The 22,071-nt window shown below is 41.1% G+C and overlaps 1 protein-coding gene across 4 annotated transcripts in view; it reads left to right on the top strand.

Annotated features, from left to right (window-relative positions):
- Nucleotides 1-22,071, top strand: part of PLEKHM3 (pleckstrin homology domain containing M3) — a 174,528-nt gene that overhangs the window by 74,774 nt on the left and 77,683 nt on the right. For all 4 annotated transcript variants that reach the window (XM_032859947.1, XM_032859945.1, XM_032859948.1 and 1 more), the window contains exon 5: nucleotides 2,325-2,518. In XM_032859947.1, the coding sequence (XP_032715838.1) occupies nucleotides 2,325-2,518 (194 nt within the window). The remainder of the gene's footprint in view (nucleotides 1-2,324; nucleotides 2,519-22,071) is intronic.

Here is a 22,071-nt window from a genome sequence, read left to right on the forward strand (position 1 = left end):
CTTTTTTTTTTTTCCCTTTTGCGCTTAAGTACCACCTGGAGAGCGAAGCCTTTTCAGGCCTGGGAGACTGGCCGGTGCCCTTTGTCCTTCTGTTCACCTACTAAAAGGTAGTATTGTTAACCTAATTCAGCAGGGCCGTGACTCAGTATAAACACTGCTCAGTAGAGCTAGAAAGACTAATTGAATTGTACAATACATCATTTTCAGCAACAGTTTCAAGTGGACTGTACTTCATTTCCCAGAACACCATCAGGTTTTTCCCCCCCACTTAAGATATTTAAATATAGCAAATATTTAGCCATGATAAAATATTTGAACCAATTCTGTTTTTCTCCACCAAACCTTGAGCTACATGAGGAGAGGGCCATGACTGCTTTATTCTCCACTGATGCCTGCTGTCGTATCTATGTGGCATGTACCTGTGTCTCCGTGCTTCAGAGTGAGGCATTATGTATCCCTGCCAACAGTTACTTCCCGTCCAGTTAAGTAGTGGAAGGTTTTGGCTAATTCTGGGTGCCTTTTTGTAAGCTGATTTTCAGAAACTGTAAACTTCACCACCTACATAACTGCAGGACCCCCAAAGGATCACACAACAGGTACCTCAAAAATAATTGCTAATAAGGAGGGGCGCCTGGGTGGCTCAGTCGTTAGGCGTCTGCCTTCTGCTCGGGTCATGATCCCAGGGTCCTGAGATCAGCCCGCTTTGGGCTCCCTGCTCAATGGGAAGCCTGCTTCTCCCTCCCCCACTCCCCCTGCTTGTGTTCCCTCTCTCACTGTGTCTCTGTCAAATCTTAAAAAAAAAAAATGCTAATAAAGAAAAAAACGTGACTTTTATTACGGAAAAAAAAACAGTGCTTTTTTGTATCTCTTTATAACAAACTTTTATATGAGTTCTATTTTATATTACAAAATACTAAATTACACAAATGTGTTTTAATCAACATATGATAGCCGTACATTTAGTTATCACCTATTCATATCGAAGGGTTCTCCTGGTTGGATCTGCTAGTGGTCATCCCCTCTGTCCCACCCTTGCCCATCAAGTGAATTTCTGTTTATCCTTCGAGTCCCTGAGGCAGTATAGCCTGCTTTGCCAGGGGCTCCCTTCTGCCCAAGAGAGCTGATTTCTCCTTCCTTTAAGCTACCAGAGGGCCTCATCCGTATTTCTTCTGTAGTAGAGGCCAGGCTATGTGCTACATGCAGTTTTTCTTTTAAATATTTATCTCTGATACTAAATAGTGAGTCCCTTAAGGGTAAGGACTATATCCTATTTATCTTCATTAATATACTTCTAGCCTGGAATGTAAGGCATAGTGGATTTTCAATTTTCTTTTTAATAAGCAAAGTTTTTTTTAATGTTGAACTCTACCATTACTCCCAGAACTACAGCAGTTTTGGTAGAAACTTTTTAGAGAGGCTTTACCTTCCCTAAATAGAAACTAAGCCAAATCTACATATCATTAGCCAATCCACATCTGGTATCAGTGAATTGATATGTAAAGATTCCCCCAAATTCCCTACTTGTTACATATTATTTAAGCTACTCCTTCTGTATCTCAGATGCATTGTGTTTCTACTCTAATGACAATGACATTTTCACTTTTTCATAGTCTTGATGTTTACTCCCAGAAGTGGATATAGAATTGGATGGATAGATTAGTCAGTCAACCCTGGCTCAATGTCATTCTAAGAGCACTCCTTTCTGCTCACCAAAGTGTGTTTTTTCAGCCTGTTTTCTGCAGATTGTTTTAAGCGATCCTCTTATCCCTTTTGAATTTTGTAATATGTACATGATTTACCTATTTTTTAAAAAAGGCTACTTATAAAAGTAGTACAGAATATACGTGTGTGTAGTTTTTAAAATGAAAAATTAAAAGACTCTTAACAGCAGTGTTTAGAAATGATTATCGATTCACAGGAAGTTGCACAGATAAGGAGGGATCCTGTGTACCTTTCACCCAGTTTCTCCAATTGGTTACATCTTAGATCACTTATGGTACAATATCCAAAAAAAAAAAAAAAGTGGCCATGGGTATCGTGGGTCTATATAGTGCTGTGTCATTTTATCACATGTTGATTCGTGTAATCACCACCATAATCAAGATTCAAAATTAATGAATTCTTCTCCATGCCAAGGTTACTTCTACAAGTTCACGGAAGAGAGAAAGAAAAGACACAATTCATATTTAGTTAAATTATGGGCTTTTTCTCTTGGCTTGTTCAGAAAATAATGTGCCTTTGATATTTAAACTCTGGTTCCTACTTGGAGGAGGTGTGGCAAGATGGATGATTTGCCAGACTGACTGAGGAAGTTTGTTTCGTAGGTATCGAAGCAGGCCAAAGAGTTTCTGGAGTACGTGTACGAAGAGCCCCTGATCGACATCCAGCAGGAGAACCCCATGCTGTACCGGCACGCCGAGCCACTGGCCACCGTGGTGCGGCTGCGGCAGCGGCTGAAATCTCTGCGAGCCTACCTGTTCAGCTGCCGGGCCGCCGTGGCCGAGGACCTGCGCCGCAGGTAAGGTCACCGGGCCAGGCAGTTCCACTGGGTTTGCCTCTCACTCGGGGACGGCGCTCAGATCATCTCCCCGCCTTCCCAGTGTGCACCCTCTCGAGTTCTGCGCCTCTCCCTCTGGGCTCATCTTTGACTTTTTTCCTCCAAAGTCCTCTCTGGTTGAGCCCAGAAAAATGAAGGTAATTATCTCAGCATAACTGAAGGCTTGTCATGCAGGGAACTAGTTTCCCACAGCGGTGACAACTGCTCTTCCCCTTAGGTTCACTTGAGAAGATAATTACAGGTGGGTCCTCACTGATCACTTCCGGAGTGTTTACACTTTTCCTAGTTCCATTTGTAAGATGAGCGTGTTTGAACTGTACCATAACTTAAAGACATCTTTCAGTGGAAATAAGTGGGTGGTGGTTTAGTTCTTACCTTCCATACAGAAACTGGCATGGGAAGTGGCGTGGGCGGTGGAGGCTGGGATGAAGGTGCACAGGCCCAGGATTCTGCCTTTTCATGTCCCCATCCGTGCAGGCTGCTCTTCCGTAGCTTCGTTATCGTCGCAGAGTTCGTAGAACACACAAGTCCCTACCAGGTTCAGATCCTCAGCATAAAACTGAAGTTAAAATGTGCCTGCTCTCATCAGATTCCTTCTTTTACAGTTAGATTTTATGGGCATTTCAAGTCTCACCCTTGGCATATACGAACGAGCTTACACTTGAAATAATTGTTGATGGTATTCATGGGTCCCTAAAAATACCTTTTAATGTTTTAATAGAAATAACCAAAAGCATACCTTAGTCATGGTTTCTGGAGTTGAGCCTACATGCAAAAGAACCTTTGGAAAATACTAAAGTGATATAGTTTGTTATTTGAGATCTGGTTAGATCCAAAGAAACTGACATAACTCCAGCCATCTGAAGAAGACATTTTAAAAAGAACTTAATGTAGATAGTGAGGAATACATAATATCTAGACAAGCTCTCATAAAATAGTAATGAAAAGGCAGCTGCCATAAAACAAAATACCTGTCAGTGGTAGTCATTCTATTACCTAGTTGTTTTTCAGAATGCATTAGAAATTGCTGAGGATTTATTCTTATAAAGGCTAGGCAAATCTTAATTTTAAAAGATCAGGGCTTTCCCTGGAAGGCAATAGGATTATATGTCTCTAATTTACCAACTAAATGAGATACAAGATTTTTAATGTTCAAAGTATGTTTGTTCTATTCACTTTTGGCTTTGCTCAGAGCTAGTTTTTCTTGTGCCTATACTTCTAGACAGTGTTAAAATCTACACATGGGAATCATATTAAATTCCCCCTTTTTTTTTTTTAAGATTTTATTTATTCATTTGAGAGAAAGAGCAAGAAAGAGTGATTACAGACCGGGTGGAGAAGCATAGGGAGAGGGAGAAGCAGATCATTGCTGAGCAGGGAGCCCACCCCAGGGCTCGATCCCAAGACCCTGAGATTTTGACCTGAGACACCCAGGTGCCCCTAGATATCTTTCTGACACAATGTTTTGCTTTGAATAAATATGCCACTTCAGCGAATACATTTAGAAAGTAAGTAGATCCTCTCTTCATTTGAATGACTAAGAATACCTATGCTGTTCCCAAAGTCTGGTGGTTTACCACTGTGTTTTGCCTTATGGCCAGACCACCAGAAAAGGAATGGAAGTTCTAGAAAGAAGATACTCCTAGGACTATGAAAAGGAAGATAGCAGTCTTTTTTCCTTTCCTTTCCTTTCCTTCATTTTTCTTTCCTCACTTGTTCATGACCAAAACTCAGTAAGTTTTGAATGGAAGGATGGAAAGGAGGGAGGGATGGACAAATGTCTACTGTGTGTCACTTGAGACCACTGAATGATGGCTAATAGCCCAGTTTTGAGGAGGGAGTCAGTCTTTGGATTTTATTTCTTCCTTAGATGTCCTTTAACACAGTGTCTGACCCATCTGCAACCCTCAAAAATAATTCTTGAATGAATAGATGAACTAAAAAACAAATCAGTCAAAAAAAATTTAGTTGGTTGTGGGGCATAAGTCTCAAATCTTTCCTCTCCTTTTCACTTTCAATGTACACCCTGGCTTGGAGTCTCAGGACTATTGCAGTATCCTTCCAACTAGCCTCACGTCAGTTTCTTCCCTCCCTCATTGAATCTTCATGTCAGGTAAATTATTAAGTACAAGTACGGAACTCAAGATCTATGCAAATCTACTCCAGTATGTTGGTCTCCTGTCAAATATCTTGTACTTCGAACACGATTTAACTTACTTTAATGCATTCTGTTGTGGGAATTAAAATTTTTTTTTTTTTACAACTGAAGTGCATACAATAGTGCTTATACATAGTAAGCATTCAATAAATACTATTATCAATACTGCTTTACTATCCTAGAATGTTCTTATCTCCGGCTTTAAAAGTCTGAGTTAGAAGTTTCCACTCAAAAGCCTCCGCTTGGGGCACCTCAGTGGCTCAGTGGGTTAAGCCTCTGCCTTCAGCTCAGGTCATGATCCCAGGGCCCCAGGATCGAGCCCCGCATCGGGCTCTCTGCTCAGCGGGGAGCCTGCTTCCCCCTCTCTCTCTGCCTGCCTCTCTGCCTACTTGTGATCTCTGTCTATCAAATAAATAAATAAAAATCTTAAAAAAAAAAAAAAAAAAGCCTCCGCTGATGCCCTGTTGACTAGAATCAGTCCCTTTCCTGTTCCTCGGTCAGGAGAGCAGTGAGCCAGAGGAAGTGGGTTAGAGAGCTCACTCTGGCCACAGGGCTTGAGGTTCCTGGGTATGTGATGCATACTTATTCATTCAGTTGTTGCATAAAAATGGGTGGGGCAGGAGGTTCCTTAAGACCAAAGAATGAGATTCCTACAGAACCCTAGAGGAGGCACATTGATTTTTTAAGAAATTTGTTATCTTAGTTTCTCTATACTTGTATGGTGTTAACATTTGGGTTTACCATGTCTTCCCATCCTGGCACAGAGAAAAGGATACCAATAACAAGCAGTACTTATACGGGGCTGGTCTTATTTTAAATCTTTTTATTTTGAAATAGGACTATTTCTGGGATGCCTATACTTCTTACAGCTGGGCCGTACTTAGTATCATTTCTGCTGCCTTAAAGTATGCACTAAATAACCCTAGGTCAAAGGGGAACCATTACCCACCAAATATGCTAAAATTCCTGTCACCAGAGGCCATCTCTTACCTTTTACCCTTATAAGGAGTCTGGCATTTTAAAAACAAAATTAGCCAACAGCACCCTTGATAGGAGAGATGATGAACTTAGATATAATATTTAAGGTTCCCTTTGTCTCACTTGGGAACTCAACATTTAAAGTAAAACTTAAACACAAGAACCTACTGGATAGAACATCTTATGTAACCTTGATAGAAATTAAAAGAGGAGTTGATGTGCAGCAGGGGAACAAAAGAGAGCAAGGGAAGCCAGTTCTTATCTAGTTGTGAAAGGCGTTTTCTCCTTGCCTGGTTTTTACCTCCGTATAGGAGTAGCCATTAATCCCCAGCAAGTAGGCCCAACGTGCTGAAGACCTGTCAGCACCATATAAACAGAATAAAGCAAACTGTTAATATTGCTGTCGTGAGAAAACTGAAAACAGACTGATTAATCGTATTGGTGCTTCCCCACCAGAGAGCTAACTTTGGTCGTCGCCTTATTTGGGAAGTCACAGTTTGCTTTTAGGCCTTTCATTATGATGACCGCCCAGTCTTCATCCTCAATATTCTTGTGATTGTTGTTAAATGAATGCCTTGTTCTTGAACCCATACTGCAAATCTTGACTGGCAGGGATGATTAGTTTAGAAAAAGTCAGTGTCTTCCATGAAGTCTAAAATGTTTACAGTACTGACAATTCAGTTCCTGAGGACTCCCAGATGGTGACCCTGTTGGATTGGTTCAAGGCCCAGTTAACTTTTCACAAGAAGAGTTGTTTACAGTATCCACACATGAAGGTACATGAAGAACTTTCTGGAAAATCTTAGCACTGTGAGGAGCAGCCATAGGGTAGTCTTTGGGAAGGACACTGAGAAGAACTGGTAGGGGGTCCCAGCCCTATATATCCCTCTGAAACACAGGAACAGTAGGATGTGTGTGTATATCACATGTCACCAACAGGCACCTCGGGGCCAAATTTGGCCCTCAGACATGTTTCGTTTGGCCTTTCAGGAATGGTCCCCTGGCTTTTAAAGTTGTGAAATAGTTGCTAACAGCTGAGTAACCAGGAGCTTTCATGTGTACCCAGTGAAGCTCCGTGGTGTCGCTGAGGAAATCAGCAGCTCTGATGACACAGGGCCTCCCTCCTTACCAGCTAGTAGCAGTCAGCACTAGATCGCGGGCGCTCCACTTCGCAGAGTCTGACCTGCTCCTGTTCTCCCCAAACCCAGGGTCATTCAGTGGAGATTACGCTGTGGCCCTGTTTTGCTTCTCACCAGCCCCTTTCATTTATTTGTGGTGGTACCTGGGCCCATGTAAGAGAATTATGGTTTTATCAGTTAAAAAATATATCATTTGTTCTTTGCAGCAGTCCTTCTCGATGGAAAACAGATGGTATTTAGGAAGAAGAGAAAGAGCCGTGACTCTGGGCTGCTACGTGACGGGCCCGAGGTGACAAAGCTGGTTAGCAGCAGAGTCCCGGCGCGGGACCAGGTCACTGCCGCTTTCCCCAGCACGTTTGCTGTTGGTAGTGGTGATGGCCACAGGTCTCTAGACTCTTAGAAGGAACCACTTCGAATTCTCCTAAAGCTTTGATCGGGGTCGTGTAGAAGAGCGCAAAGGCAGGCAGGGAGGTGGCAGATGGTGATGGCCCATGAGGGAGAAGGTGGGGCTGCTGACACAGGCACTCCCAAGCTCATGGTGGCTCAGTCATCCTGACAGCTGGCTTAACATTTACAAGTACATTTTCTCGAGGTCAGCATTTGCTAGACCTTCCCATTTTACAGACCTGTAAATTTAAAACAGTATGGGTCGTTCACTTGGTTAAGCATCTGCCTTCAGCTAAGGTCATGATCTCAGGGTGCTGGGATCAAGCCCCACATCAGGCTCCCTGCTCGTGCTCGCTTTCTGTCTCTCTGACAAATAAATAAATAACAACTTTTTTAAAAATAATTTAAAAAATAGATTTTAAAAGTCATTCTATTCGCTTTCCTTATTTTACCTTAGACTGCTAAAAACATCAAACTGACACCAGCTGTTTGGACTCGATTTTCAGAAATTTAAGTCCTGTATTTTCTTCTGAGTGAAGTTAAAGTACACGATTCGGTCCAGGGAAAGACATTCTAGAAAATTAATGTGGATATCTGAGTGTTTCCCATTCTCTATCATCAAAATGTGATTTGGAGACTTGGATACCTAGTGCACCCAAAGTTCCTATTGTGATACCAATTTAAAACTACTTTCTCTCCAACACTAGTTGACGTCAATAGGGAACAGTGTGCCTGTTCTCCCAGTTGTTTAGGGCAGAATTATGGAACATTTGGTCCTACTTGTTTAAACAGCTCAACTTGAGAGTATTAAGAGAATACCAAATGTGATTCTGCTACCTTTAAGCCACCTTTTCTGGTCTTTGGTCATTTCCTCGAAATTATAATTATATTCAGCATTAGTTCTCATTGAGATTTCAGCTTTGCCAAAAAGTGAGAAATTTCTATCATAAAGAATCTCATTTTTGTTAACATTATTTTAAAAAAATGAGTGTATGGGTGTGTATCCTATCAGACTGGCACTGCCAGATTTAGCAGTTTGCCCAGCTCCTATCAGTGTCACCTGATTTACCAAGACTCTGTTCCCACTCCTTCCTTTGTTAATCCCGGGGAAAGCGGTCTTTCTAGAGAGTTGAGGGGAGGCTAAATACAAAGGATGAAAGGTCCTTTGGCCATTTGCCAGCATCGTGAACTTCATAGACCCAAAGCGGCACTAATCTTCCTGCCCTCACTGCTGTTGCGAGCTGTCCCTGCTGCAGACCTCCGCATCTAGCTGACAGGGGCCCCCCGCCCCTCTAGCCATCCTGTTGCTTTGCCTTCAAAATACATCTACTCGCCACCACCTCCACTGCTACCACCCAGGTCTGTCCTCTTTCCCCTGCCTTAGTGCAGGAACTGATCTCCCCCCTCAGTCTGTTCTCAAACTACAACTAGAGCTAACATGTAGATTAGATGACGTCACCCCTCATCCAACGGAATGACTTCACCTCTCACTGCGGGTAAAAGCCAAGGCCATGTGCAGTCTCCTCCCCAGTTACCACTTTGGCCTCATCTCCCACTGCCTGTCCCTTCATTCCTCTGTTCTGGTCACACCGGCCTTTTCTGGTCTTTGAGCAGGCTCCTGTGAGAGCTTCTGTCCTTGTTTTTCCTTTCCCCAGTAACTGCAGGGTTGCTTCCTTACCTCCTCTAGGTGGTTACACAACTGTCACCTTAATGAAGTATCCTTTACTTCCCTTCCCCCCACACACTTCCTGTCTTCTTGCTTATTACCAGATGACATGGTATTTTGTCTCTTTCCATCTCGGGCCGTCACGCGTGGATATGGAGTTTGGGCTTTGCTCCATTTCTGTAGCCGAATGCGGTGGCCTGCTTTCCCCACCAGATCTAAGCTACAAAACATCACGGCTTTTTATCTGTTTTGTTCACTGCTCTATCCCCAGGGCTTAGACCTGACGTATAGCGAGGGCTAATCAATATTTATGGACTAAATTAGCTTATTGAATAAAATAGTGTTACCAAGATTCCACCCACTTAATTTGGTCAAACTTATTTTATTAGCTTTTTTCTTATTACAAAAAAGTATCGGTCAGTATAAAAAACAAAAATAAGAAAGCCAGCCATTATCTTACCACTTTGGTACATATCTTTTCAGACCTTTTACTCCATAGATTATTTTTTCCCCATTAAAATGGTTTCATAAAAACCCAATCATTGCACTTGTTATACTGTGAACATCTTCTTATGCATGTCTTAAGCATGATTCACTAAACAAAATGGTGCTGTGCTGTGTGAGCATACCTATGTACCATTGATCTTGGAAAAAGTAAATGAGGATATTATTTGGTGTACCCAAAAGCATGCATAAACTAATAAGCTGAGAGAGATCATTTCATAGCAATGCATCCTCTTCCCCTACCCTCCCCCCTCAAAAAATCAGACATATTAGGTGTAGGGGTTATCTGTTACAAAGAGAAAAGATTGCATGCTGTTGGGAATTGAATACACTTAATTTAGGAGGCTGGCTTATTAGGACATATCTCTTAGGGGAGGCTAGTTCTTAAAACACAATCTACACAGCATGACTTGACATGTCTCTTCCATGTGAGGACTGTCACCAAAATTTGAGATCTAATTGTACAATTGATAGCCAACAAAGACTAGTTAATTTTGAATTTTAGAAGAATAAGCATTATCAGGACTGTAAGTATATAAATAGCACTTAGGTTCAGTAAATGAATATGGCTCTTTGTTCTCTGTAAGATTTAATATTAGCCAGATTTTGTGGCTTTGTTTTTCAACTTAGCTGATTAAAAGTGTCATTAGCTGCATTTGGGGCTTTAGTTTCAACAAATTGTGAATCTATCAGGACTTCAAAACTACTAAAACACATGAAAGCGGCTGTTCTCATTCTACTTTAAGAATTCCCCTTCTCTTGGATGACTTCTGGAACATCTAAGGTTTTCAGGTCATCTAATCTCCTGCTCTAATAGCTGCTCCCCTTTCCCTCATTTTCTTAGAGATCTTATTTAGCAAATTATATTCCAATATCAGCAGTCTAAAAGGGAGCTACAGACTGTCTGCAAAAGACAGTGTCATTCAGAACTAAACAGATTAATAACTGTGAAAAGAATTCTGGCAAGCTACGTATTTTATTATAATGTACATATAGCTTTTTATTTACTGAAATCCTTCAGAAAATTAAAAAGTGATTTTATTCTGAGAGGAAATGAAATACACGGCTATTATCTAAATACAAGGCTATTATCGCTTTCTAAGGGACAACAAAAAAATAAAACTCCGTGCAGTTAGATAAATTCTGTGTTCTTGGAACTGTTAAAAAATACTGTAAGACTTTCAGCTAGGATCTGTAACTGTGATATAGTCTGTCACTTTTACAATCAGATCTCAGAATAATCACAACCAAAATTACTTCACAAGTATTCCTACTCCGGGCTTTAGATTGTTACTAAGAAACTTAAGCACAATTTTTGAATGAGCAGGTAAAAGAGGCCCTTATTTCTCATAACTATCTGCCAAGATATAATGTCTGATGCAATCTCCCTACTTTTCCAGCCAATGAGATTAGCAAAATGAGGTATCTAGAGAAATGACTGAAGCTTGTTTCTTCCACATGGGTTGCTATCGAAATATCTGCCTTTGATTTAAAATTGTTTTTCCATTAGCTGGGAGCATGGCTAGACACACGATTCCTGTCCACATTCAGCCTAATGTAATGATTTCAGGACGAGTTTGCAGCTCATATCAAGAACACCAAATTGCATCTCCCCGGGGATGCTTCACGGGGCTTTGTACTGATTTCAGTGTGGGTGCTACTGCAAGCCTGTCAGCTCACCGCAGATTACCCAACCCAGACCACATCTTGTGGAAAACACAGTAACGCTGCATGAATAAATGGTTTTCTTTTTAAAGTTATTCTTTATGTACTTCTATCCATATTCTTCATTTAGACAGTTATTAGTTAGAATTGAAATTGGAGGATTTCCTTCAGTGATCAAGGTGTGTGTGTGTGTAGGTGGGTCTTTCAAACCTATCTCTTCCATGTGTTAACATATTTCCATTATAAACTTCTTTTCACATTTTAGTCACTGGGTTTTTAAATGCCAGTTGTGCGCCTCCAAGAACTGAGCTTCAGGGAAATGGTGATATTATTAAATCTTTCAAAATCCTGGAAAGTGTCTGCTTAGTTCAGAGTCTGACCTAGTCCCTCGTCTCTCATGAGCCTCAGAGCTTGGTGGGAGCTGAGTTGAAGTCCTCAGAAATTAGTTGGGTTAAATGAGTCTTGATTTATTTGACTCAGTGTCCTAAGTACAAAATGGAATGAGGACCCCTACCTTTTTTGTAAAGACTATAGCCTTTGATTTCATAGGAAATTATCTCTGCATTTTTAACCCCAACTACCTACCAGCTGCGTAATATAAGGACTCTGAATCATATAGGAACTTTTTCCTTTTTAAATTTTCACTGTTTCTCACCTGTCATTTGAGCAATCTATAAATGAAGCCTAAGTTACCTTCTTGGTAAAGTAGAAAACATTGGCATTATAGAAATGATTGTGCTACTTGATTTCCATGATTCTTTAGCAGGTTTCTTCGTTGTTCTTTGGTATCTGAGAATTTCGATAGTGCTACCTGCCAGTGATGTCGTTCCCTTTGATGGATGAGTGAAGTGTGGAGTGGACTCTCTTAACACATTCGTCCTTTGGCTCTGATGTCAGAACTGACCAGATGAACTTGCACTGGCATGAGCGGCGCTCTTCTGATGGTTGGCTTGCTGGAGAAATGATGTCAGATCTGATGGTCAGTAGCCCTGCAGTTCAGTAAGGTCACTTAATCACAGAAAACCCTAAACACAGCAGCCTTGTCGGAAGGCTGAAGGCAGCACCCTTCTGTAGCAAAGATTCTGTCTACCAGAGGACTGCTAAATTAGATTACTTCCAGGTAGTTTGTAGCATTTGGTTCCCAGTATGTTGACTTTTAGAGGGAACATTGGAGAAATTAGTAACTACCTTTTATAATATAACATTTTAGTAGAAACCTGAAGCTATTCAATTAAGAAAATACAGGAGAGGTGTGTGTGTGTGCATATGTGTGCAGATATGTATATTGGAAAGAGCTTTCAGCTGGGCCCACATCCCATTTTCTCTAGGCCATTCCAGGGCCAGGCTCTGTCAGTCATCCCTACTTTTGTATCTATAGTTTCTCTTGTACTAGCTCATTCACTTTAGCATGTAAATGTGCCCAAGTCTCTCTCAACTTTAAGAATCTTTTTGAGGCAGAAAACTTATTTGAAGAAGTAATAGCTGATACCTCTCTAACCTGGGGAAAGAAACAGACATTCAAGTCTAGGAAGCACAGAGAGCCCCAAACAAAATGAACCTAAAGAGAGCCACACCAAGACATATAATAATTAAAACTGTCAAATATTAAAGAGAGAATCTTAAAAGCAGCAAGAGAAAAACAACCAGTTACATACAAGGGAGTACCCATAAAACTATCCGATGATTTTTCAGCAGGAATTTTGCAGGCCAGAGGGTGTGACATTATATATTCAGGCAGGTAAACTGAAAAGAAGAAGGCTACAACCAAGAATACTCTACCCAGAAAGTTTATCATTCAGAATTGAAGAAGAGATAATGAGTTTTCCAACAAACAAAAGTTTAAGGAGTTTATCACCACTAAAACAATCCTACAAGAAATGTTACAGAGAATTATTTAAGTGGAAAGGAAAAGGCCGTAACTAGAAAAAAAAATTATGAAGGAAAAAAAAATCTCACTAGTGAAAGCAAATACATAGTAAAGGTAGTGGGTTGACCATTTAAAAAGCTAGTATAAACCGTAAGAGACAAAAGTGGTAATATCAACTGTATATACAATAATTATTAAGGGATACACAAAAATATGCAAAACATATATATATATCAGGTATATAAAACATGGGGGTGTGAGGTAGGAATGTAGTGCTTTTATAACATGTTCAAACTTAAGTGATAATCAACTTAAAATAGACTGCCATATACAAGAGTGTTATATGTGAAATCCGTCATAACTACAAACCAAAACCCTGTAATAGATCCACAAAAAACAAAGATAAAAGAATCAAACATAACACTATAGAAAGTTATCAAATCACAAAGGGAGAGAGCAAGAGAAGGAAGAAAAAAGAACAACTACAAAAACCAGCCAGAAAACAGTTAACAAAATGGTAATAAGTACATGACTGGGGCGCCTGGCTGGCACAATTGGTTGGGCATTTGACTCTTCATTTTGCCTCAGGTCATGATCTCAGGTTTGTGGGATCACGCCCTGAATCGGGCTCCATGCTCAGCAGGGTGTGCTTGAGATTCTCTCTCTCCCTCTGTCTCTGCCCCTCCCCCTAGAATGCTCTCCCCCTCTCTAAAATAAATAAATCTTTGTAGAACTATAAAGATATTTAAAGATCTATCAAGAACTCCTCAAACTCAACGCATACAAAACAGATAATCACATCAAAAAATGGGCAGAAGACATGAACAGACACTTCTCCAAAGAAGACATACAAATAGCTAACAGACACATGAAAAAATGTTCATCATCATTAACCATCAGGGAGATTCAAATCAAAACCACATTGAGATACCATCTTACACCAGTCAGAATGGCCAAAATCAATAAGACAGTAAACAACAAGTGTTGGAGAGGAGGTGTAGAAAGGGGAACCCTCTTACACTGTTGGTAGGAATACAAGTTGGTGCAGCCACTTTGGAAAACAGTGTGGAGATTCCTTAAGAAATTAAAAATAGAGCTACCCTATGACCCTGCAATTGCACTACTGGGTATTTACCCCAAAGATACAGATGTAGTGAAAAGAAGGGCCATCTGTACCCCGAAGTTCATAGCAGCAATAGCCACAATCACCAAACTGTGGAAAGAACCAAGATGCCCAGGGTGCCTGGGTGGCTTAGTGGGTTGGGGCCTCTGCCTTCAGCTCAGGTCATGGCCCTGGGATCGAGCCCCGCATCAGGCTCTCTGCTCAGCAGGGAGCCTGCTTCCCTCTCTCTCTCTGCCTGCTTCTCTACCTACTTGTGATCTCTGTCAAATGGATAAATAAAATCTTTAAAAAAAAAAAAAAAATAACCAAGATGCCCTTCAACAGATAAATGGATAAGGAAGATATGGTCCATATATAAAATGGAATATTATTCCTCCATCAGAAAGGATGAACACCCAACTTTTGTATCAACATGAACAAGACTGGAGGAGATTATGCTGAGTGAAATAAATCAAGCAGAGAGAGTCAATTATCATATGGTTTCACTTACTTGTGGAGCATAAGGAATAACACGGAGGACACTGGGAGATGGAGAGGAGACGTGAGTTGGGGGAAATCGGAAGGGGAGACAAACCATGAGAGACTGTGGACTCTGAGAAACAAACTGAGGGTTTTAGAGGGGAGGGAGGTGGGGGGTGGGTGAGCCTAGTGGTGGATAGTATGGAGGGCATGTATTGCATGGAGCACTGGGTGTGGTACATAAACAATGAATTTTGGAACACTGAAAAAATAATAATAAAATATTTTTAAAAACAAATAAATCTATCTAAATAAATGAATAAATGTAAATAGACTAAATGCTCCAATCACAATACAAAGGGTAATTGATTGGATAAGAAAACAAGACCCATCTGTATACTGCCTACAGGAGACTCACTTCTGACCTAAAGGCACATACCAACTGAAAGTGTGAAGGAATAGAAAAAGACATTCCACGCAAATGGAAACAAAAAGAAAGCTGAAGTGGCAAGTACTTGTATCAGACAAAATAGACTAATTTTTAATTTTTTAAAGTCAAAATAGACTTTAAACAAAGAAGGACATTACATATTGGTAAAGGGATCAACCCAACAAGATGATATAATACTTGTAAATACCTATGCACACAACATAGGAGCACCTAAGTATATAAAGCAAATATTAACAAACAAAAGGAGAAATTGACAGTCATACAGTGGTAGTAGGGGACTTTAACATCCCACCTACGTCAGTGGATACATCATCCAGACAGAAAATAAAGAAACAGTGGCCTTAAATGACATCTTGGACCAGATGGATTTAACAGATATATATAGAACATTCCATCCCAAAACAGTAGAATGCATATTCTTTTCAAGTGCACATGGAACATTCTCCAGGATACATCACATGTTAGTCCACAAAACAAGTCTCAATAAGTTTAACAAGATTGAAATCCTATCAAGCATCTTTTCCAGGCACAATAATATGAAACTAGAAATCAATTATAAGGGGAAAAATTGGAAAGAAATGAACACTTAAAGTCTAAACAACATGCTACTAAACAATCAATGGGTCAGTAGAGAAACCAAAGAGGAAATTTATTTTTTTTTTAAAGATTTTATCCATTTATTTGACAGAGAGAATCTCAAGCAGGCAGAGCAGCAGGCAGAGAGAGAGCGGGAAGCAGGCTCCCCACTGAGCAGAGCAGAGCAAGCCAGATGCGGGCTTGATCCCAGGACCCTGAGACCATGACCTGAGCCGAAGGCAGAGGCTTAACCCACTGAGCCACCCAGGTGCCCCCAAAGAGGAAATTTAAAGAATACCTTGAGACAAATGAAAATGGAAACAATGTTCCAAAATCTATGAGACCCAGCAAAAACAGTTCTAAAAGGAAAGTTCATACCAATACAGGCCTATCACAAGAATCAAAAATCTCAAATAGTCTGTCCTTACACCTAAAGACACTAGAAAAAGAAGAACAAGCAAAACTCAATAGAAGGAAGGAAATATTGAAGATGACAGCAGAAATAAATGAAATAGAGACTAAGAAAACAATCGAAAAACTAAGCTGGTTCTTTGGAAAGATAAACAAAATTGATAAACCTTCAGCCAGACTCATCAAGAATAAAGGAGAGAGGGCTCAAATAAGTAAAATCAGAAATGAGAGAAATTATAATCAACACTAGAAGAAATTTTTTTTGGATGTTTCCTCAGCAAGGACAACAAAAGCAAAAATAAACAATTAGGACAATATCAAAAAGCTTTTGCCCAACAAAGGAAACTATTAATAAAATGAAAAGGTAACCTACTGAATGGGAGAAGATACTTAAAAATAACATAGTCAATAAGGAATTAATGTTCAAAATATATAAAAAAGCTCATTGCTAATAAAAAAAAACCTGATTAAAAACTGGACAAAGGACCTAGATTAAACATTTTTTTTTCTAAAAGATAGAAACCAAACAGACAAATGAAAAGATACTCAACATCACTAATCATCAGGGGAATGCAAACCAAAGCCATGTAAGATGGGTCGCTCTTCAGAATGGCTAGTATCAATACAAGAAATTAAGTGTTAGTGAAGATGTAGGAAAAAAGAGATCTCTTATGCATTGCTGGGGGGAACATACTTGGTACAACCACCATGGAAAACAGTATAAAGGTTCCTCCAAAAATTAAAAATAGAATAAAAACCGTATGATCCAGGAATTCCACTTTGGGGATTTATCTGAAGAAAGTGAAAATACTAACACAAAAAGATATAAGTACCCCTATGTTCATTGCAGCATTATTTACAGTAGTCAAGATATGGAAACCTACGTGTCTATTGGTGGATGACTAAAGAAACTGACATATAGATCGAAATATACACAATGGAACATTACTCAGCCATAACCTGATTTCAAAAATGAAATCTTGCCATTTGTCACCACATGGGTTGGATGTGGAGGGTGGTGGGCTAAGTGAAATAAGTCAGAGAAACACAAGTACCATAGGATTTCACTTGTATGTAGAATCTAAAAAACAAAACATGAACAAACAAAAAAATGAAAACAGACCCAAATAATAAATTGGTGGTTGCTAGAGAGGAGGTGGGCAAAGGACGGGTGAAATAGGTGAAGGAGTTTACGAGGTACAGACTGCCATTTACAAAGAAGTCAGAGATATAAAGAGCAGTACAGGGAGTAGTCAGTACTGTAATACCTATGCATGGGGACCAGACTTGCAGTGTTTATTTTGTGACATATATAAGGCTGAATCACTTTGTCCTACATCTGAAACTGATACTATATGTTAACTACAATTAAAAAGTTTATTTGAAATAGTACATTTTCTTATTTTTAAAAAGGGGTAGGGAGTCCTTTTTAGCCATGGCCCAATTCCTCTCCTTTGTTAAGGTTAACTTCTTTAAAGAGTAGTCCATGGTCTTCCACCCCTCTGTGGTCTGGCTTTCCTCTTCCTCCCCTGAAATCATCCTGTCCAGGGTCACTAATGATGCCCTTTTTCCAAATCAAAAGAAACATCTCAGGCTTTGTGACAGCCATACTCATATTATTTGACCTCTCCGCTGCCTTGGATGCCATGGACCCTCTTTTTCCTTCTTGAAATTCTCTCCTTCCTTGGCTTCACTGATGCTGGCTCTTCTGCTGTTTCTCCCACCTATCAGCTGCTGCTTCCCTGTCTTCCTGCATCTACTCCCTAAATAATACTGTTCTGCCAGGGTCCCGTTTTTTTCTCCTTTGCTAATGTGTGTTGTCCCAGACGAGGACTCATTCTAGTGGCTTCACCTAACACCTGTGGGCTAGGGGCACACAGATCTCCCACCTGGACTCACAGACGACTACCGGGACACTCTACCAGGACAGCTCCAGTCCTCTGCCCCAGCTGAAGTCCCTGTTCCCCAAAGATAATTCCTCTTCCTTATTCTCTATGCCAGTAAATGGAACTGCCATTGTCCTACTGACCTAGCTGGAAACTGAAAGATCCCAAGCTCCTTCCTGGCCTTCACTTCCTGTTAGTCATCATCACCCGTGGATTCTGCTACAGAAATCGATCTCCTGGTAGGCCCACTCTCTACAACCCCAGAGGAACCATTTAAGTTCTCTTCAGCCCCCATCCTTTCTCACCTAATTGACCAAAAAAGTGATCCATCCCTCTGCCTCTTCCCCCTTCGCCTTCTGCTTTCATTGTTCTTTTTAAGTCACAGATGGAACCATGTTTTCCTCCTACACTTCTGCAGCACCCCATCTCTTTTGTAATAGATGCTTAGCAAGGCGTTCAAGACCTGTCATGCCTGGCTATATGTTTGTATATATATATATTTTTTTTTTTTCTTTTTGTAAGAGAGTTTATTTATTTATTTGTTAGCGAGAGAGAGAGCGCGAGCACAGGCAGAGCGGCAGGCAGAGGCAGAAGGAAAAGCAGGCTCCCCACTGAGCAAGGAGCCTGATGTGGGACTCGATCCCAGGACACTGGGATTATGACCTGAGCCGAAGGCAGCTGCTTAATCGACTGAGCCACCCAGGCGTCCCTATTTTTGTATATATATATTTGTACACATGCACAGCTCTCTTCATCTGCCCATACAGCCGGTCCTCTAGAAGCACGGTACTCTCCTGAGCCGCTGTGCTCTTATGCATGCTGCTCCCTCTGCCTAGAACACCCTTCCTTCCACTTCTTCACATTACATCTGGGCAGTTCTTGGTGGCCTTTCCTGACCACGTGCTCTGCAGACTTCCCTCACCTCTGCCTGTGTGTGTCTGCAGATCTCAGCACTCGCACTGCCTGCTTATCCCACTTGTCTGCTTATTCTTTGATGTTAAAAAACCATGTCTTCTCCAAAGCGCCGGTGTCCAGCACAATGCCTGTCACATGCTATGGACCCAGTGACTATTTATTGCAATGAAATACGTGCAGGATTTGAGTTCTGATTTTAGGTTTTTACCACAGTGATGAGCCACAGAGGTGGGAAGGTTGGATTGCATTTGCATTAAATTCATTGCATTAAATCCATTAATTTGCATTAAATTCATACATTGATCACAAGTTGTGTTTTCTGACAAAATGCAAATAATTTATTCTTTATTGAATACATTACTAATAAAAGGAATGCTGACATGACTATCTTAAGGGATGTTGGGCTTCGCCTCCCAGACAGATGGCACCCCCAGCGGTCCCTGGAGTAGCTGTGAATTCTTCTCTGCATCCCCTGCAGAGTCCAGTCCTGCCTGAAGCAATTTAGTGCTCCCTGAGCACACATTGGGCGTGCAGATTCTCTACAACCCCTTTTAAGACTTACCGTGTAAGGGGAACTGCCCGGGGAGTTCCTGCTGTTTCCCCCATTTCCTAAAGAGCTTGGTGGGAGGAGCCAACTTGTGCATCTCCACCACAGCAGGGAAAAGCCCTTGGCGTCAGCCAGATGAGTAGTTGCAGGTGCTTTCCTGGGCTTGGCTTTTATGTTATTTACCCTGTGCTTCTGCTATGGATGGTCTGCCTAAAGGAGATGGTAGGAGAGGGTCTTACAAACTCTGCCTTGAGGATGGCAGGCAGTGGGAAAGAGGAGCTAACCAAGGGCAGGAAATAAGCCTGAAGTCGCGTGTCCCTGCCTCCAAAACCCTCACCTCCTCTAAGCAGTGTGTTGCTACCTCTAAAGAGCTGAGAAGGATATTTTCTTTTTTTATTTTCAGTGAAAAGCATCCCTACAAGAGATACCTTTTAATATATCTCAGTCTTCCCTCTCAGGAAACTTACTATCGTATTTGACTTCAGTGCTTTTGTGCTACACTTTCCATCCTCAGGGGAAAGAAAAGCTGATTGGCATTATCCAATCTTAAAAGCCTGTGTACTGGTGGGCCATCACCCTATCTCCTGGTTGCATCTTCTCCAGACACACTAAGCTCAGTTCCTTTATCTTTTCTACACATACTGCATTTTCTAGTTCTTTGTGTCTTTTATGACTAACCTCCTGTAAATTATAGAGGTAGACACGGACAAATGGTAGAGAGACCAGAGATAAGGTGCTTCCTGGGGCAGCGGAAACATGTGAAATAAATTTTGAGCAGAAACATGAAATGAATACATAGATAACATTAGCAGACTGTGCTCAAAGTTGGTGAGTTATTGTGAGAAGAGGAGTTAATTAACGAACAGTGTTCGGAAGCAGGAAGGACCCAGCCTAGTAAGGAGCATCTGGAAATTGTCTTTGCGGCTCGTCAACCATGTTCATTGACGCGGTCATCTCCGGCGCTTCGCACGGCACCTGGCCTATTTCACGCCCTCAGTAAATGTTAACTGGATACCTGACTGGCTGTAGTACTCTAATAAGAGCGTACCAGTGTGATTTGGTCTGTAAATTTATAATTATTTTTTATCTCCTGTGTACTCTGTGATAGAGGTTTTAGGACTTTAGAGCAGGAAGAACTAGGAGGCAGAGGCCTACGAGAACTACCCCGAGTTTGTTCCTCCTGCAGCCCATTTCAGTCGCTTTCATTCTCTCAGTGTCCAGCTGACCTCCGTCTGCACAAACCAGCAGAAGAGGCAGAAGCTAATCTTGGAATGGTTTTCCAGCCTACTTACTTGATTCACTCTGTCTCCATTTCTTTTTTTTTTTTTTAAGATTTTATTTATTTGACAGAGATCACAAGTAGGCAGAGAGAGCGGGGTAAGCAGGCTCCCCAATGCAGGGCTCAAACCCAGGACCCCGAGATCATGACCTGAGCCGAAGGCAGAGGCTTTAACCCACTGAGCCACCCAGGCACCCCCTCTGTCTCCATTTCTTAGCGCTTTTCTGCCACAATTGCTTTTGTTGTACGTTATTTAAGGGATTTCATTATTAAGGAGTTGTGGTTGGACGATTATTCCTCCCACTAAACCATTCTCACATGTCCCATGTCCCCATATTAGATAATCGTACATTGCTACCCTTGGTGCCCTACTCGAAGATTCCCCTAGGTTTCCTATTCTGCACATATGTTCTGCACAAACTCAATTTCTTGCAAATGCTTAAATTGTACATATATATATATATATATACATATATATATATATATATATATAAAATCTCCAGATTGGATCTTTGAATAGAAAGAAAAAAAAAAAAAAAGGACAGGGGCACCTGGGTGGCTCTGTGGTTTGTCTCTGCTTTCAGCTCAGGTCATGATCTCAGGGTCCTGGGCTCTCTGCTCAGCAGGAAGCCTGCTTTTCCCTCTTTCTCTCTGTCTGCTGCTCTGCCTACTTGTGATCTCTCTCTCTCTGTCAAATTAATAAATAAAATCTTAAAAATAAAAAGAGAGGACATTAGTTAAACAATTGGTGAAATCTGAAGAAAGTCCATAATCTATATAATGCTTCATTTTTGAGTTTTTGGTCAGTGCACCGTGGGCTGTGTAAGATGTTAACATTAGGGGTAACCAAGTGAAGGGTATGAGGATACAAACATTTCACAAATAGAGGAAATGTTAGAAACCCAAGTACATGTGAACATCCTGGTTACTTTCAAAACAAGAATTTTTCAAGCAGGAGAAAAATTGCAGAACACCAAAGTGTATACTTGAGAGAATTCCAGGCAACCCAAGGTAAACAAATAACAACAAAGAACCTCTGTCCCTGCTTAGCCCCCTTCCTGCTCCCTCCTAGGTCCATCCCATCCATTCCCACAGCTTTAACTGTCACCTTTGTGCTGATGTCAGAAGTGCCCCCTGAGTATTCTACATCTCTCCATCCCTATTTCCAAGGGCCATACTTCCTGCCCCTCATACAAGCACTTCATAGTCAACACACATGAAACTCAATTCTTTATCCCCTTCCCTGACAGCCTGCCCTATGTAGGCCACTGACATCACCATCCTGTCATCTAAGCTAGATATCTCAGTCACCTTTGATTCCTTTCTCCTCTTTCACCAATTCTTTTTTTTTTTTTTTTTAAGATTTTATTTATTTGTCAGAGTGAGAGAGAGACAGAGCATAAGCAGGGGAACAGCAAAGCAGAGGGAGAAGCAGGCTGCCTACTGTATAGCAAGGAGCCCAACGCAGTACTCGATCCCAGAACCCTGGGATCATGACCTGAG

The sequence above is a fragment of the Lontra canadensis genome, unplaced genomic scaffold (assembly GCF_010015895.1).
Source record: "Lontra canadensis isolate GAN:19392208 unplaced genomic scaffold, GSC_riverotter_1.0 scaffold18, whole genome shotgun sequence".
Lineage (NCBI taxonomy): Eukaryota > Metazoa > Chordata > Mammalia > Carnivora > Mustelidae > Lontra > Lontra canadensis.